The 15,774-nt window shown below is 36.1% G+C and overlaps 1 protein-coding gene across 2 annotated transcripts; it reads right to left on the minus strand.

Moving 5' to 3' along the window:
• Positions 1-118: 118 nt before the first annotated feature.
• Positions 119-15,768, minus strand: LOC135696408 (O-phosphoseryl-tRNA(Sec) selenium transferase). Of its 2 annotated transcripts, none has more exons than XM_065215786.2 (12): positions 15,693-15,768; positions 9,670-9,795; positions 7,314-7,401; positions 6,637-6,822; positions 5,924-6,082; positions 4,687-4,840; positions 4,235-4,337; positions 3,721-3,850; positions 2,663-2,754; positions 1,882-1,975; positions 1,446-1,545; positions 119-638 (listed from the first exon to the last, which is right to left on the minus strand). In XM_065215786.2, the coding sequence occupies exons 2-12, from the start codon at positions 9,781-9,783 to the stop codon at positions 404-406; spliced, it is 1,455 nt and encodes a 484-aa protein (XP_065071858.2). In that variant the 5' UTR covers positions 9,784-9,795; positions 15,693-15,768; the 3' UTR covers positions 119-403. The 2 variants fall into 2 exon arrangements, with proteins under 2 accessions (XP_065071858.2, XP_065071859.2); XM_065215787.2 differs by having other exon boundaries at positions 9,670-9,798; positions 15,693-15,751.
• Between the last annotated feature and the right edge of the window lie 6 nt (positions 15,769-15,774).

A 15,774-nucleotide genomic window follows, 5' to 3' on the forward strand; every position in this document is an offset into this window, starting at 1 on the left:
AAACTCCATCGTCGAGGTTTTTGCCAGCTAGGTAATATAGAGTTGTATTACGCGTAATGAAGGCAAATTTTACTAAATCTAGGTTTCTAATATTTCGCATCAGAGAAAAGCAACTGTATAGTTTGTTAAAACATTAATTGAATCAGGGTAGCCTGGCCATGCTGCAATTTATAAAAAAGGAGGTATTTTGCTTGTAATCAGAACCACTATTTACTTAATACTGTTAGAATCATCTATTATAGCATATCTTTCTCACAGACCAATATTTCATTATACGAATCATTTGGCGCCAAACTGTATCATCAGTTCTCATTGTCTTAGGATATCATATGTGAGAAGAGACACTGACATTGGCACAACAGCAAACAGCTCTTGAAAAGCTGATAAAAAGAGCATGTTTCGCTCAAGATACATCGGCATCACCATACTGTTCTCTTGAGTTCTCTCCTTTCGTATTTTTTCTTTTGAATTTTGAAAAAATTTTGTTTAATCGCTTTACAAAAACGTCAATCTCGCTTCGCTGGAGTCCAACGGCCGCAGCAGCAGTCATGTATGAGAAAGGGTAATTATTTGAATGGGATCCCCAATTCTCAAATGTGTAAGAGCCAATTGTCTTGGAATCACCAGCTGCAATCACCCTGCAATCAATGAAACGAGAGGGTTGGTATTGAACAGATAGACAGACAGCTTAAGCCTTTCAAAGATCAACTGTAAGAATCGATACAAAATAACAACAAGCTCGGGCAAAACTTTTCTAGATGCAATAAAATACCTGTTATAGCATACAGTCTAACACAGTTTTGCATTATGTAAGGTAATTTGCATACACATTGAATGCCTAGAAGTCCTATGCCATTGTTCTCGTATTTTCAGTTTCGTAGAGAATTGTTTCCAACTGGTATTTAGCTATTAAACCCTACGTTGATGTCAGCCATTTTAAGATTTTAACTGGCCGAGAGCAAGTGGATGCTCATCAGAAGAGGTCGATGATTTTGTGAGCAAGCTTTGGAAGAATTTGTCAATAAAAACAACCTTAGGAGACTCCCTCTCTTTTCAACCAGTATTTTTGGCACTAAGCATATATCCTTGGCCAAAGGGGTTAACCGGGTAAAAACTCACTCTTAGGGGAGAGACCATTGAGAAAACATGGAAAAAGACATAAATCAGGTGAGCTATGACTCGGCTTTACTGGCTGCAAATAAATACGAAACTATTCAAGCACAGGTCTTAAAGATAAAAAACACTAGCAGATTGCATGGAATGAAGTTTTAGAGAAAGGACAATATTCATACAGTCAGCGAGTTTCAACTTTACACACCACACAAAATGACGATAATAAAAAACATTACACACCAAACCAAAGGACGATAATGGAAAATATTTCAACAGAAGGTTAAACAAATATCACAATCGTAACAAGTAATGACAGATAACAGCATGATTACCTTGTTCCACTGACGCATCTTTTAAACAGCATCGAACCGAATTCGGTTAAACTGTTCCGCTCAAAGGAAGCCCCAGGTACCAAGTTATCCAGAGTTATAGCTAAAAGATACATGCCTTTCATTAAATAAGTAATTTCATCAATTTGGATGAAAGAAAATCACTTTCTATAAAATGATCATGTTCCATTTTATCTGGCAAGATTGAGACGATTGAAACGAAAATTCCAACATGTCGCATCTTGGAGTGACACGTTACTGTACGACACAAAATTTTCTGAAGGATGCTTCACTGGTAGATCGCCGATGCTCAAATTTCATATCAAAATTCAATCAAATTGAAAATAGTCTTAGCCTTTGGTGTTGAGATACGATTCACGTCCCAACAAAAACAGCAAAATTGCAAGCAATAGCAACATTATTTGAGAGAGGCGCTCACCAAGAGATATGGGGTTATGCTTCGTGTCTAGCACCCTTTCATCGTATGTCCGACAAACAGTTTCCAGTTCAGACATCAATAATATGTAGCTTTCCTAAATACAAAATTACAAAAATGTCAAATACTATTCTTGATTAGCGCAGTTCCAAACAACCAAACCTTAAAAAACCATTTGATGGCAAACAGCTAAAGTTTCGAGCAGTTTCAGTATAAATTTTGGCTTGCCAGAAGTCCTCGTTTGAGAAAAACCCGACCACACTAGAGAGAAAGGAGCGCAACAGAGAGGCGCACCTTGTTCTGAGGTGTGTCGGACCAGGATAACTAATAGAACTACGATAGTCTAATTAAAATCCCTGCATTAGCCCCCTCCCCCCTGCAGCCCATTTCTTCGCTGAACGGGTTCTGTTGTTCAAAACAAGACTACAATTGAGAAGAGCAAATGAGCTGTTGCTCGTGTTTCTCTACCGTTGTTCGTGCATGGCTTCTTGCCATTTTCTCTTGGCCAACATTTGTTGTAGTTTTATGCGCTCTTTACCAAGGCAAAGGCGCGATATGGTTCATTTTTGGCCTTGTGCTTAAACGTTAGAACAATGGCCACAACACGCTTTAGCTTTGTACGTACGAAAAGAACTTAAGTATATACGATATGTTTCCACTTTTCCGTGATATCTTACAAAAGTCTTAGCCAAATATTCATTGTCCATCTAAGAATTGCTCTTCAGACAAATCAACGATACTTTAAACAGAAATAAAGAAGAACCAAATTAAAGAACTTACTAACTTTTCTCTCTGCCAACAGATTTTTGTATCCGTTTACACCTAAGCTTAGTAAAGTAATAAAAAGATCGATGGTTGGACTGGCAGATGCTCTCCCTACAAAAGATTCGAAAAACAATAAATAGACCAATAATAATGCTTATGTGTTTAATAACCTCATGTCCTCGATGGTACGGAAATACGGACCATCAAGCATGGGTAACAAGTCAACGCTGATAGATGATTCGTCAAGGTTGTATCACGTGTCAAGGTTGTATCACGTGTAAAGGGTGTATCACGTGTCAAGGGTGTATCACGTGTCAAGGGTGTATCACTAGTGAAGGGTGTATCATGTGTCAAGGGTGTATCACTAGTCAAGGGTGTATCACGTGTAAAGGGTGTATCACGTGTCAAGGGTGTATCACGTGTAAAGGGTGTATCACGTGTCAAGGGTGTATCACGTGTAAAGGGTGTATCACGTGTCAAGGGTGTATCACTAGTCAAGGGTGTATCACGTGTAAAGGGTGTATCACGTGTCAAGGGTGTATCACGTGTCAAGGGTGTATCACGCGCAAGGTTAGAAGATGTGACCAAAAGCGCTTTTCTCTGCTGTTTACAAATTCTCAAGAGCTTCAGAACAGCAAAACAGTGAACAATAATCCATGGAAGTAATTTAGTGATGAACATTATCGACGGTAGTTTCTTTACACGAGTATCAGAACACTAATAAAAGTCATTTTGGTCCCTTCATTCAGTTTAATGGTGAAAAGAACTGTTCACGGAACAAAAGCGAGACGTTACTACTGCAAAAGTGGCTTTAAATGTATGTTCTCTGAAGCCATTTCGTGGAAAAATAGTGACGAAAGTCTATCAGTCTATAAAAATTGACAAAGGGAAGGGCACAATTTTGGATGACCTCAAAGCAGCGGCATCACGGAAGATACAGAAATAATCAGGTGTACATCCCAAGCGGAGAGCTTGAATCCATAAATCAAGAACAATAACAAAGTTCTTGCTTGCGAACAATAACAAAGGACAAGAAATCTCCGATCATATAATATTAACGAAACATGTCTCCTTTACCAGGATATGTTTTGCTGATGCCGTCAATGAAGCTTTCATCATGTCCAGCTATAATTGATCCTCCGACAGGAACCATAAAATTCTTGTCAGTACTTTGAACAAACGCATCTACTCTGCCTTTGCGAGAAGCCTGCACAAACAAATCTAGGACATGATTTCACTTTCTCCTGATAACAGGGGGGGGGGGGGGGGGTGATCCAGAAATGGATTAAAATAGGCAGAACATACATGCTTTGTAGCAATAGCAGAAAAATTAGTAAATTTAAAACTGAATGCAAAGGACCTTTGCCCACGTTTGTATCTGGGGAAAATGTAATAAAAAAAATCCTTTTCTCGATTCCCACTTGTGAAGTTTTTTGACTTCAAGTTGGCACCCTAAACGAACAACGATTTCAATGGCATCTACACATTGAATAGGATCAGTGATTCAAAAACGTCAAGCAAAAACAAGAAAAAGGGTACTGATGCGAGGACTTAATAGCTACAACACATCCATCACAACAAGGTCCATTACCTGGTCTATGATATGCATGCATTTCGAGGACTGCAATCCATATGCGTTGTTTATTATATGAGGGATGTCAAAGTCTTTGCATATTATGGCAATTTCTTCCACCCTAAAACAGATTTGTGCATAGTTATTGGCTGCTTCAAGAAACATTAGCACTTCTGGGTAAAATAGGGAGGTATTTTGACTCCAATATTATTAAAATAAACTGAAAATACCTGTCAATGTATCATAACAATTAGGGTATCTATTCTCTCGATTTTATTCATTATTTTAGATCGAAGTAGAAGCCCACGAATTAATAAAAGCAATGTGATTATCAAAAAATTAATTTGGTTGATCAAGCACAAATAAAAGTGATCTCTACCACACAAATTTATGCATCTTTTCATTAGAAATTGTCAGCTAGTGACGGAACTTTAAATTCGTATTACCAAATCACTAAATCAAGTTCAAACCTGTCAGGAACTCTTGGGGCAAAGCAGCTAGTGGTTGACATAACACATAGAACATTTTCAGCACCGATTTTTTTGACCTGATTGGAAATCTCGCCGAGGTCTGTTGTTAGTTCGTCGCCAACAAGGACATTCTGTATGATCACTGGTTGAAAACCTGCCGAGTAAAGTTGATTGGCATCGCTATCTCAAAACAAATATTGAAAAATCAGTTATAACTACTTTGACGACCACATTAACTTCAGGTGATTTTTGTGCGGCTTAGCATTTCGGTCATTTAGACTGGCGCAATGTCACCATGCTATCAAATAGGCGTAACGCTGAAACAAGTTAGAGGTTGACACAGTTGCAAGAACCTCTGGGGACTAAAAAGAGATAAGAAACACAAAACTCTCGCTAAATCATACGAATGGTGCCGCTAACCCACTTTGGGGTACTGGCTACGGCCAGTTTTTTCCTCTACATATACTTGCAGATGGGGTGACCGACTCATTTATTCATAGATCACAATTAAGAGATGTTGTAGGTTTTCTGTGCATGACATCAGCACCATCCCTATCAGAAAATATTCCATATATGGTATCGTAGTCTCTAAATAGCGTTCTCAGAGCACTTATATTCCAGGTAGGCGGATCATAGCAAGTTTGGTGTGATTTTAGAGCGACTTTGACCTTTGTTAACTTTCCAATTGTGAATAGTTTCTGGCAAACCTTCTACATACAATATCTCTCTTACATGTGTATCAAACTTGAGTATATTGTCGATTTTACACATTGACAACAGCAGTTCGCGATGTTTGCTCCATGAAGTCAGCTAACCAGTTAGCTAGGGCATAGCTTAGGTGTGCGCCTTGTTTCCCAAAGAAATATTCAGAATGTTGAAGGGTTGGCATTCACGTCCTTGTCAGAAAACAAACACTTGAATCATGACAGCTTCAATAGATTACCCATATAGGTAAATTGCTGTTTTGCCATCAAAGTTACATACCTCCAAATCTAGCTATATGTTAATTAATTCGCTAATCAATACACCAACTGAAATTCACTTTGCTGAGCTTATGTGAAGGCAGTTTGACCCGCTTGGCTCCTCTTGTTTGGTAACTTTAAACAATATCTATTCGATAGATCTTCAAGGACGATTCCTTCAATATCTGATTTTTCGAGACACCCCCTACATGAACCACATCAAAGTGATGGCCACGTGTCACTGGCTCTGCGGGGAAAAAAGTACCAAGAATTACCTGCTGTTAATATTGACTTGAAGCATGACTTCTGATCAATTCTTGGCCATACGACATACTTTGCATGAGGTCGCAATGCCTTCAAAGACAGCATTGTGAGAACCAATGCCATACCGGTTGCAACTGGAACAACTAAACAGTGCTGGACATGACGTGCACCTGAAGTACAAAGCGCAGTTGAAAAACAAACATGATGTAAGAAACCTGTTCATTAATTTACTACCGAAGATTTGAAATGCTAGTAGGGATAATGTATTGCCTGTCCAATGCACGCAAACACAAATTTCAACAGCATGCTAATTATCTATTGGTAAAAAAAGGCTAATGACTAATTCTTTAAAACGTTCATTCTGCTAGCTTTTCTAGCTATACTTCAAAGAATTTTGTGAAAAATAATCCTTCACAAGATTCTAATTTATGTAAAATATCAGCAATCAAAAAAATTTAAATGAAAATCTTACAGAAGTAGTCGAGCAATATTTCATTTAAGTGTCAACTTCCCTGAGCTGGTTTTAGGACCCTTGAAACAGGAATATCATGTTGAAGTTTTCTCGAGAAAGTAGAAAGGACCAAAGAGATACATTCGTTCAAATTTAGATAGAGTGAAAAATAGGCGGGACCTGCACAAGTTGAATAAGAGTGAACCAATATATGATGGAGAAAAACAATTTTTAAAATCTGTGTTATTACATAATGCAAATGAGCTGATATACCTGTTGCATGCAAAATGTCCAGTACAAAAGAATTGGTCAATTTTGAAATCAACGAAGATCCAGCAGCTTTTGGCTGAACTTCTGAAATATCACCAGACCTTCCAATGCCATGACCAAGATAATAATGCCGTTTTGCTACAAGTCGGGATGCAAACCTGGCCTCCCTCTCTCCAATGCCAACATTGCCTAAATATCGAAAAGAAATCTGTCTAAGAAGAAAAGCTAGAATGCTCTATATTTGAGAATAATAAGAATTATGAAAGTGAATAGCGAAAAAAGTAAATTAAACAAGTGCCTAATGAAAAATAAGCTAACACCCTGTTTTGGAGTAAAATTCTGTTTATAAACAGCATATAAAAGGGAAGACCAAAAAGATTGTTAGTTGTTATCTTTTTACAGATTAAGCCAACTCCGGAAATTTGAGTAGGGTCAGTGTTAGGCTATCCCACAAAGAATCTCATTCTGAGGATTACAACTCTTGTGAATTCAAAATATGCCGACATTGTTTTACTTTATATGTTACAATGATAAGAGGTCCCACTGTCTCTTTATCCTTGACAAGAATATTTAATGCTTATCTAGAGCCCAATGATGATGCCACAAACTAAAAATGTTGCAGCCATCAAAGCTTCAAAGTGAAATTTGATTGGGCTGACTAAGAATCAAAGGAAGTGTACCTGAAAAATTATTGCTATCCATTAGAGCCATTTCATTCAGCAAATATTCGATTGTGAAATCATCCCAACCTTCAGCAGGAAGCTTTCTCTACCAACAGAAAGAAGCAAATTAGAATTTTAATAAAAAAATCTGAATATCTTCTAGAATATTCAAACACTAGCTTTATATGTAGATAAGATATAATTTCATCATTTGTGGGTTAATAAAAAATTTGCAAAAGCAAAGAAGAAGCTGAAAGAATTAAGAATAAAAGATTAAAATTTAGCTGCTTAGGAATATCTTTTTGGTTTATTATTTGGTTTATGCATACTCAGTCTAACCATAATGTGCTCTTCCTATAAAGCTTGAGGAATTAAATATCTAAAATGCAGAAAATCAAGGAAATTAAGATAATGGACCTTACAAATATACCTGAATATCAGTTGGAGACAGGGGCGGATTCAGAGCAAATTTAAAGGAGGGGCAGTCGGTAGTGGGGGCGCTGAAAATTCCCAAAAATTGTTGACGAGAGTATGACGCTGTATACACGATTTCAGATCCATTTTCAGAATAAACAACTTAACTTTGAGGTAATCATTGAAGCAAATTAACCTATCGGTCTCAGAAACTTTTCACCTGATTCTTATTCTTCAAGAGGCGCACAATTTCCAAAAAGGGGCGCCAGACTTGCTTCAACTTGTCGAGGGAGGGGCAACTGCCCCTAGTTGCCCCCCTTAAATCCGCCACTGGTTGGTGAATCACAAAATCAAATGAAAGGAATAAGCTTTTAATGCGCCCAGCAGTGCTTGAAAAAAAGATTTTCTTCTGGCAGCAAAATAAAAAATTCAAGATTTCCTGCGAGGCTTTGAGAAAGTTTCCAGCCACTGAAAGTGATATTTAAACCTGATTGATTCGTTTAAAGATTTGTCCTAAAAATAAACTGCCATACTAAAAAGAGCTAATTGTCGATCCTTCATTTTTTATCGTAGCTATTTGAACAGCAGTCATTTTGTTTAAACTGTATTAGATGATCAAGGAGAATGTGATCGAGCACAATACTCATAGGTTGTTTTCAATGTCGAAGTTTGTAAATCTGAAAATCTATAATAACTTTGATTAAATTTTCATATCAGTACTAGCAAACTAGATACTACTAAAGTATTAGTGTATTCTGCATCTTGCTCCAGGTCTCACGTTTCCTGATTATTTTTACCATCAAAGCTAGTAGCTAATACTACATTTAAAAATACTATTTTATTTTTCAATGGTTAAAATTAATGTTTTAAATAAGGGGTGGTGCTAGAGGCAAAGATGTAAGCCCAAAATGTTTACATTCTATTCAGCAAGGGATAAAAAATGTATGCGAATGCCAGTAGACAAGCATGAATAATAATGGACATATCCACATAGATGTTTCGTCAGAAACTGAAAACTTTCTGATTTGAGCATAACTATTGAATCAGATCATTGATGGTCAATGTTTACACATAGTTTCTTAAAATTTATCTTAAGAGAGGGGGTGCTCTCTCCTCGATTAGCTTAGCTATTGAGAGAGTTCCTCCTTAAGAATTCCCCTTCATACAAATCCTCTGGTGTCATGTATCTTTATCCCTTTATGTGTGTTATTGTCTTATAAATTTACATGTAGTTATTTATTATTGTAAGTTTTTAATTTAGAGAGTGTTTGTATGTAGTGGAATTTAAGTGGAATGAACTGAACTGAATTGAACTGAACTGAACTGAAATGAAGTGATTTTACTTATTTAGAATGGCTAATGTAAAAAGAGAAATGAACTTTGTTTAAGCTTGCTTGAATTAAATTAGTAGCTGAAAATCATGCCCAAATTGCCGTAAATTTGGTATAACAGATACTGATAATACCAGATGACTGTATTTCGAAAGTATGTGTATGTATATCATATGTATGTTTATATTAAAATCAATAAATGAAGATTTCACGCTAGAAATTTCCTGTCAAACAGTAACATTTTCTTGCAATGAATTTGTGCCAAAAATTTCCTGGCAGTGCCACTGCTGGACATTTTCCAGCCGGGGTGCCCAGATGAAATCAAAATATGGATCTTTATAGCGTGAAATCTCTCACAATTTTACGGATGCTGTAAGTAATAATCTAACATATGGAGCAACATTGACAAGTAAAATAATTTGTTAATTTTCGTTCTTTTACAAACAGAAAGATGCTTGTAAACAAAATGAAGATAAACAAAAAACCTAAATGTAAATTCTTAAATGGAGGCACGGCAGGCAAATCACAAGTAGATAACCTAACAAATGAAAGTAGATAGCTTTCACTAATGAATAAGTTGAAATAAACACAAGCCCACTTTTGTGGATGCCACACATTTGCCTTCATACCTGTTCCAGAAGCAACTTTATCTTGTTCTCAAGTCCTGCCTTAGCATCAGCTGCTTGTTGAGCATATGACTGTGAAACTATCTTTCCTGCCAGCTGGAGATTTGCAGAATTCATTTTCCTTGATTTCTACTGAAAATAAAGGACATGTTAAGTTTTTATAGGGGTGACAAACAAGATCTCAGCAAAAACAGTTTTTAGAGATGACAGACAAGTTCTCAGCTAAAACACTTTTTAGGGATGACAGACAAGATCTCAGCTAAATGGACCTGTTAAGTATTCAAGAAATTACATGTGCCTTTACTTGTCATAGCATGGTCTTATTAACTCTTGCATTTGCAACTAACTGTGCAGTACTCTATAGCTCAACCTTAATTGTAGTCTGCATGCAGCTTTTACAAATAGGAAAAATAGTAAAGTTTATGCAACATCCCTTTTTTTCTTGTATCCAGATCTTACAACTTCTTAAGGGACCTCACAACCTCTTTTGGCACAATGGCTTAAAATTGAATCTTCATTATTTGTACACAAAAGTGCCTGCAAAGATACCAACAGAATAATGGTAACATGTTTCTCATGATCAAACTGGTTCAATGACTAGTATGCAAAGACATCATCAAAAAAAGATGAAAAAGGAATCTTTATGATTCGTTCCTTGGTGGAGAGACATCTTATTTGATATTTAGACAGAGATGTTTCAAAAATGTATGGGTCTGCAAAATAAGTGAATACAAGATTTGTCAAGATGCTACATCTCTGATAATGCCCTAGAGAATACTTTCATTCTTCTCAATACAGATGTTACTTTTTGAAACTTGAAATTCACATTAAAGCTCTATTTTGGGTCTGTGGATTATATCAAATCAATAAAAATTCAACATTCTGTGTCTGCCAGCCTGAAAAAATGTTTTGCAAAAAAACCAATTCTAATTATTTTCTAATTATAGATTTGTTGTTTTGGGTCTCCAAAAGAACCTGTAAAAATTGGTACGGAAAAAACCCTCTTTTGAAAGTTAAGGAACACCCCCCTTGGGGTTGATTCATGTTTAATAAGCCCAAGGATCAAAGGAAACATTTCTGCTTCTATGCATTTCTTTCATTTCATTGTTTATTTGATTCTCAAATATAGGCATATGGACAAAATTGTAACAAATGATGAATGCAAGTCTAACTATGAATAAAAAAGCAAAGAATGATAAGCCTAATACAAAAGTAGGAAATGGAAACAAGGATGTATACGAGAAAGCTCTGTCCAGCTTGCATATGCTAAAATAATTCAAAGGAGGAACTCCCCTACTAATATGCATAAACGGTATTTACCGTATCTCTACAGACACATTTGAATGTACAGTTTTTCACTTATGTCTGCAAGTGATCATAAGTTTGAAAATCCATAGTTTGTTTTACAAAAACTTACCAAGTTTAACAATAGCAACTACCAAACAAAGCTCTCAAATGGAAATAAGCTCACTGTTATCAAACTTCAAAGATACCACCTCTTTCAAACCATACATTTCTATTATAAACTTGTGGATGCTGGTTGTGAAAAGCTACATAAAAATAAGTTCTTCAGAACTGGGAGCCTTACAATTCATTTTGCTTAGAATTCATACCTTAGAAGATCTAAATTTCAAGAAATCTAAGTAACTGTATTAACTACAGGAATGCAAATGGCAAATATTTTGAGGCAATTGAGGTTGGAGCTCAGGAATGAGAATTGGTTTGGTTGACACCTAAATATGACCCTTTCTGCATTGATTCACATTCCCACTAGGTGAATCTATTCATGTGTAGCATGTGCTTCCCGGAACTGATTGTTATTGTATGTAATTTAATAATGTCATCATCTCTATATGAATCTTTGTACTCTGTTGTTTGTACAGTATGTCTGTTGTTCTGTCTTGATGTGTTGATTAACAAACTGTGATGTTGTATAGAATGATTAAATCTAAATTGTAAAGTTCAGTTGTTGGATTGAATATGAACATATGAACATATGAACTTGTATTTGTCTTCCTCGCTACACATGCAACTGAAAGGAATGAGAGCTTGTGCATGCGTTCATGAGCAAAATCCATCCCTGCCACTCTTCAAGGCAGTGATAGATATCGCTCCTGAACGCTTTAATAGATATGTGTACACTCTCATTGCTTTGCATGGTGTGAACAGATTCACCAAGTTCATTCTGTCACGGCTAAAGTGACTTGGTTGAAAACAGACTGCATATTTGTTCCCTCTTATTTTAAACAGATTACATTACTGTTTCTTTATCAGTGCTTCCACTTTACAAAAATAAATTTTCTTTTTTCCTTCTTTATGTTAAAGTTTCCGTCCCTAAAATCAGAAATTTCCTTCTGATTTCCTTCCATGTATATTTGCGAAAAGGCTTCAAACATGGCAAAATTGGTTGCAAAATGCTTGCCTAGCTACAGCATGCCACAGTGACAAAGTGCCCAACTAACCTGCTTGACCAAATTGTTACAATTAAATGGCACCCAGAACTCATTCACACAGCAAAATAGTTATCGCATTGGAGCATAAACATAGGAAGTAATTGTGGGTAGAGGCATATCAAGGCAAAAAGGGGCACATCATTGGCTTTAAATAGGAAAACATAACTGCTGATTTTGACAAATTGAGGACATGTGCCCCCTGCAGATTTTAAGAGGATATGTAAAGCGCTGTGAACATGATTTTCATTTAAGATCACTAACTTATTAAAGATATTTGAATTCAGCCCTCAATGATTTGTTGTTGCCAAGGATTCGCTGCTGAAGATGATCTAAACTGCTTTCGTCATGGCAAACATTGTTCTGTACTTCAAGTGTTGTTTTTGTTGATAATTAAACAAGCTTAGTTTATACTTGTGTAGAAATTTGCTTGTTAAAGTGCTTAAGAAATTGCACAGTTTCTTGCTAAAATGTAAGTTGTTAGTTATGTTAAGAATTCAGCAAATGAAATTTCATCAAAATTATTGCTGTTTTCATTGTGGTGTTGACAATCTATCGCTGATTCCAAAATGAGGAACAAGCAGAACAACCAAGTAACAACCCAGTAACAAGCGGAACAACCAAGTAACAACCCAGTAACAAGCGGAACAACCCAGTAGCAACCCAGGAGCAAGCAGAACAACCCCGTAACAAGTCGAAATGTGAATTAATTGTTTAGTAAATAACACGTGGGGGTGTTTACAATCCAACTCTCTAAAGTTCGTGTGGGCAAGCACTTGCACTATCAAGAGGCCATCAAACACGTTTGTTATGTAATGTTTTTGGTAGTTTGTAACCATTTGCCCTCCTTTTCACACAACCCTAGTAGCTGGTAGGCTACCAAGGCAAGGGCTGGTAGGCTGGTACACAAAAAGCCCAAATTGAGGCATCAACAATTCTTTACAATGGGGTGGGGGATAATATTTAGAGTACTATTCGTAATATTTATATCAATGGCGCCCTAGGGGCAAAAGGAGACAGTGCAAAATGCAAATTCTGCAGTACTTTAAGTGAATTTATCCTTGGTTATTGCTAGTGATCAAAGAATTCAATTTAAATGGAAGTATTTTGAAAAAATATTTGGGCACATAAAGATTTATGATGTCCTTTAACAATGAAAATTTTAGGAAAGAATGGTATTCATCTCCAGTTTTGTTAGAAGAGCACAAATCACATTTTCTTACACGTTAAGAGGTTTATTTCCCACGTCCAACTTCGACATGCATGAGCATTACAAATGATGATTCACATTTTTTTATATACTGTATCTATTGTTGCTACAGTTGTTTAATTTGCTGCAAATTGTTATATTAGCATAAGTGTGAATAAATTAGCACAAGTGTGGTATTTTGCACCCCTAGACTGAGGTAGGAGTGTGATGGCATGCTTTTGGTGTTTTGTCTTTTGAATTTCTCAAAAAGTTTAGTTACATAGTATAAAGAGCCTTAAAAAACCTAATTTCTCAAGCAATTTCTTCAGTTCGCCCACAACTTTAACAAAAAAATATGTAGTTTTAACTAAAGCAAAGTGAGCTTTAAAACAGACAAGCTTTAAAATGTTGAGTGAAATATTGAGAGTAGTAAGTGCCAGGCTTGTAGCTCTCATTTTCTTATCAGAAAGAAGTGTCTGGTATTTGATTGTGCCACATCAGTAATCATGTCTTTAGAAAAATGTTCGAATAAAATTGGAGTTTTTTATTTTGACTTATCCAGGTGTATTTTAAGTTGAAGGAGGGTCTCTTTGACCGCAATATCCCATGTTAAGCCTTTAGGAAGCAAACGCTTGGCTTTTTGAACCATTTGACAAGCCCAAAGATCGGAGTTTATGGTAGGTACACTTAATGCTGGGCAGTTCTAAGGCATTGAAAAAGCTTTTTCAATTTTTTGTTTTCAATATATTTTGCATGTGGTGTTGATATGTTTGGTCCCAAGAACTTGTCCTTAACAAAGTGTAGTAGTGAAGCTCGGGTTCTGGCTGCAAATCTTTCAAAAACTCGAATTCTGCACTGTAGTAGGTAGGGACAAAAGCCGAATTCAATGAAAAGCTACTTATGTTAGTTGGAAAGGAGGATTAGGTACAGGGGGTACACTTGCATCCAATTCTACATTTGAGTTTTGCAATTCAGAGGACTGTAGTGGCTAAATTGAATGGTCAATTCGCTTCTCATTTCCATCAATTGAATGTCGTCAGATTGGGTCTGTGAGACAAACTTCCACTTAGTTCCTACAGTCTTTGGTTTTACTTCGCTTAATATATTAAGGTTTTTTTCAAGTGCTGTACCTTGTTCTGCCGAATCCATTTTGTTGCGGGCTTGCTTCCCAATAAACAAGTTAAAAAGGCGTCATAAGCTTCAAGTTATAAGCTTCACAGTTTATGCAAACTTTGGTCAGTAAACTGACTTGGCAAATTCAATGTTATAATGGTACAAAAAGCTGCTTTTACAAATTTTAATTTGGGTTAAATAACCTGAAAGATATTTAAATGTGTGAAGTCAGTCAAATGTCTTGAAACCTGGCTGAGATATGGCAAGTTGAGCAAAGGCTCTATCCCCTCAAATCACTGTAATCCTGTTTCTTTGTTTCTAAATTTGATGAACCATGCCAAAATAGCAGAAATCTGTAGCGAACTTAATATAATTTATTGGCCATAGCTTAGCTTGCACTTTGTAAAATATCTAACTCAAAACTGATATTGCATATTTAGAGATATTTTGCGATGTTATATTCAGTAAATATGGTACAAAATTAAAGTTCTAAAAATATGTTTCTATGGCATCACACTTAAAAACTCTATTGTTGCTACTCAACCAATCCTAAATGCTGCAGACGTTTCAAAAAATTTCAAAACTAAACATGGGGAAAGGTTCAAAACTAGAAGAAAGAAAATAGCTTAGTTAAGGCAATGCCAGTGACAATTTCTTCAGTAAGTTGAAAGCAATAATAACGGATGAAGATCATTAATCCATATAAATCTAGTTATAGGGAAATCAGAAGGATTTTTCATTCATTTCGGAAGAAACTTAAGCAAATAGAAGGACAATTTCGGGAAATTGATCAAGCAAAAAGTATAAGCATTGCAGTTTAAATATACTTGATTCAAAACCATTCTGTCATCTTATTAATTTCCTGCATATTTGTGTCTCATTTTTCAGCTCTTGCATGTTTTGGGATGTTCACAACATGGAATTTCAGAACTGACATATCTCATTTTTGAAGAAGTGGTTTTTTATTCAAGAGTTCCCCTAAAACCATATCAGATTTTATAAAGATAACAACGGAGAGTCTTTAACAAAAATACAAGTATATTGGATGGGTAGGGTTTGGTCATGGGTGTGGCCTCTTGAATTTGGCTACAGCACAGCCCCTTCCTGACTTTTTAGGACAGCACCCCTGACTCTAAAAGTCAAGTTTAACCATTTGTCTCATAGCACACTGATTCTTTTACTAGATCAGTGCTTTAAAAACTAAAATATTTTTACCGTTTAACAATAAAATTGACTAAATATGGCTCTAAAAAACTCGAGAAACTACTACTTGCCTGCAACCTGCACTTTCCTCTCCTTCTCCCTTGGTTAGGCCATATGATCTCCTTTAAGGTCCGGAGTGGTTTAAAACAATTG

The sequence above is a fragment of the Rhopilema esculentum genome, chromosome 14, assembly GCF_057945365.1.
Source record: "Rhopilema esculentum isolate cy_ngs chromosome 14, ASM5794536v1, whole genome shotgun sequence".
NCBI lineage: Eukaryota > Metazoa > Cnidaria > Scyphozoa > Rhizostomeae > Rhizostomatidae > Rhopilema > Rhopilema esculentum.

Bases quoted from the DNA above. Each gene is read 5' to 3' on its own strand.
- LOC135696408 (XM_065215786.2), bottom strand. From the start codon at position 9,783: ATGAATTCTGCAAATCTCCAGCTGGCAGGAAAGATAGTTTCACAGTCA. The intron at 7,402-9,669 runs GTATGAAGGCAA...TTCTGTTGGTAG, and splicing joins TAAAGTTGCTTCTGGAACAG to AGAAAGCTTCCTGCTGAAGG. The intron at 1,546-1,881 runs GTGAGCGCCTCT...TGTATCTTTTAG, and splicing joins GCATAACCCCATATCTCTTG to CTATAACTCTGGATAACTTG.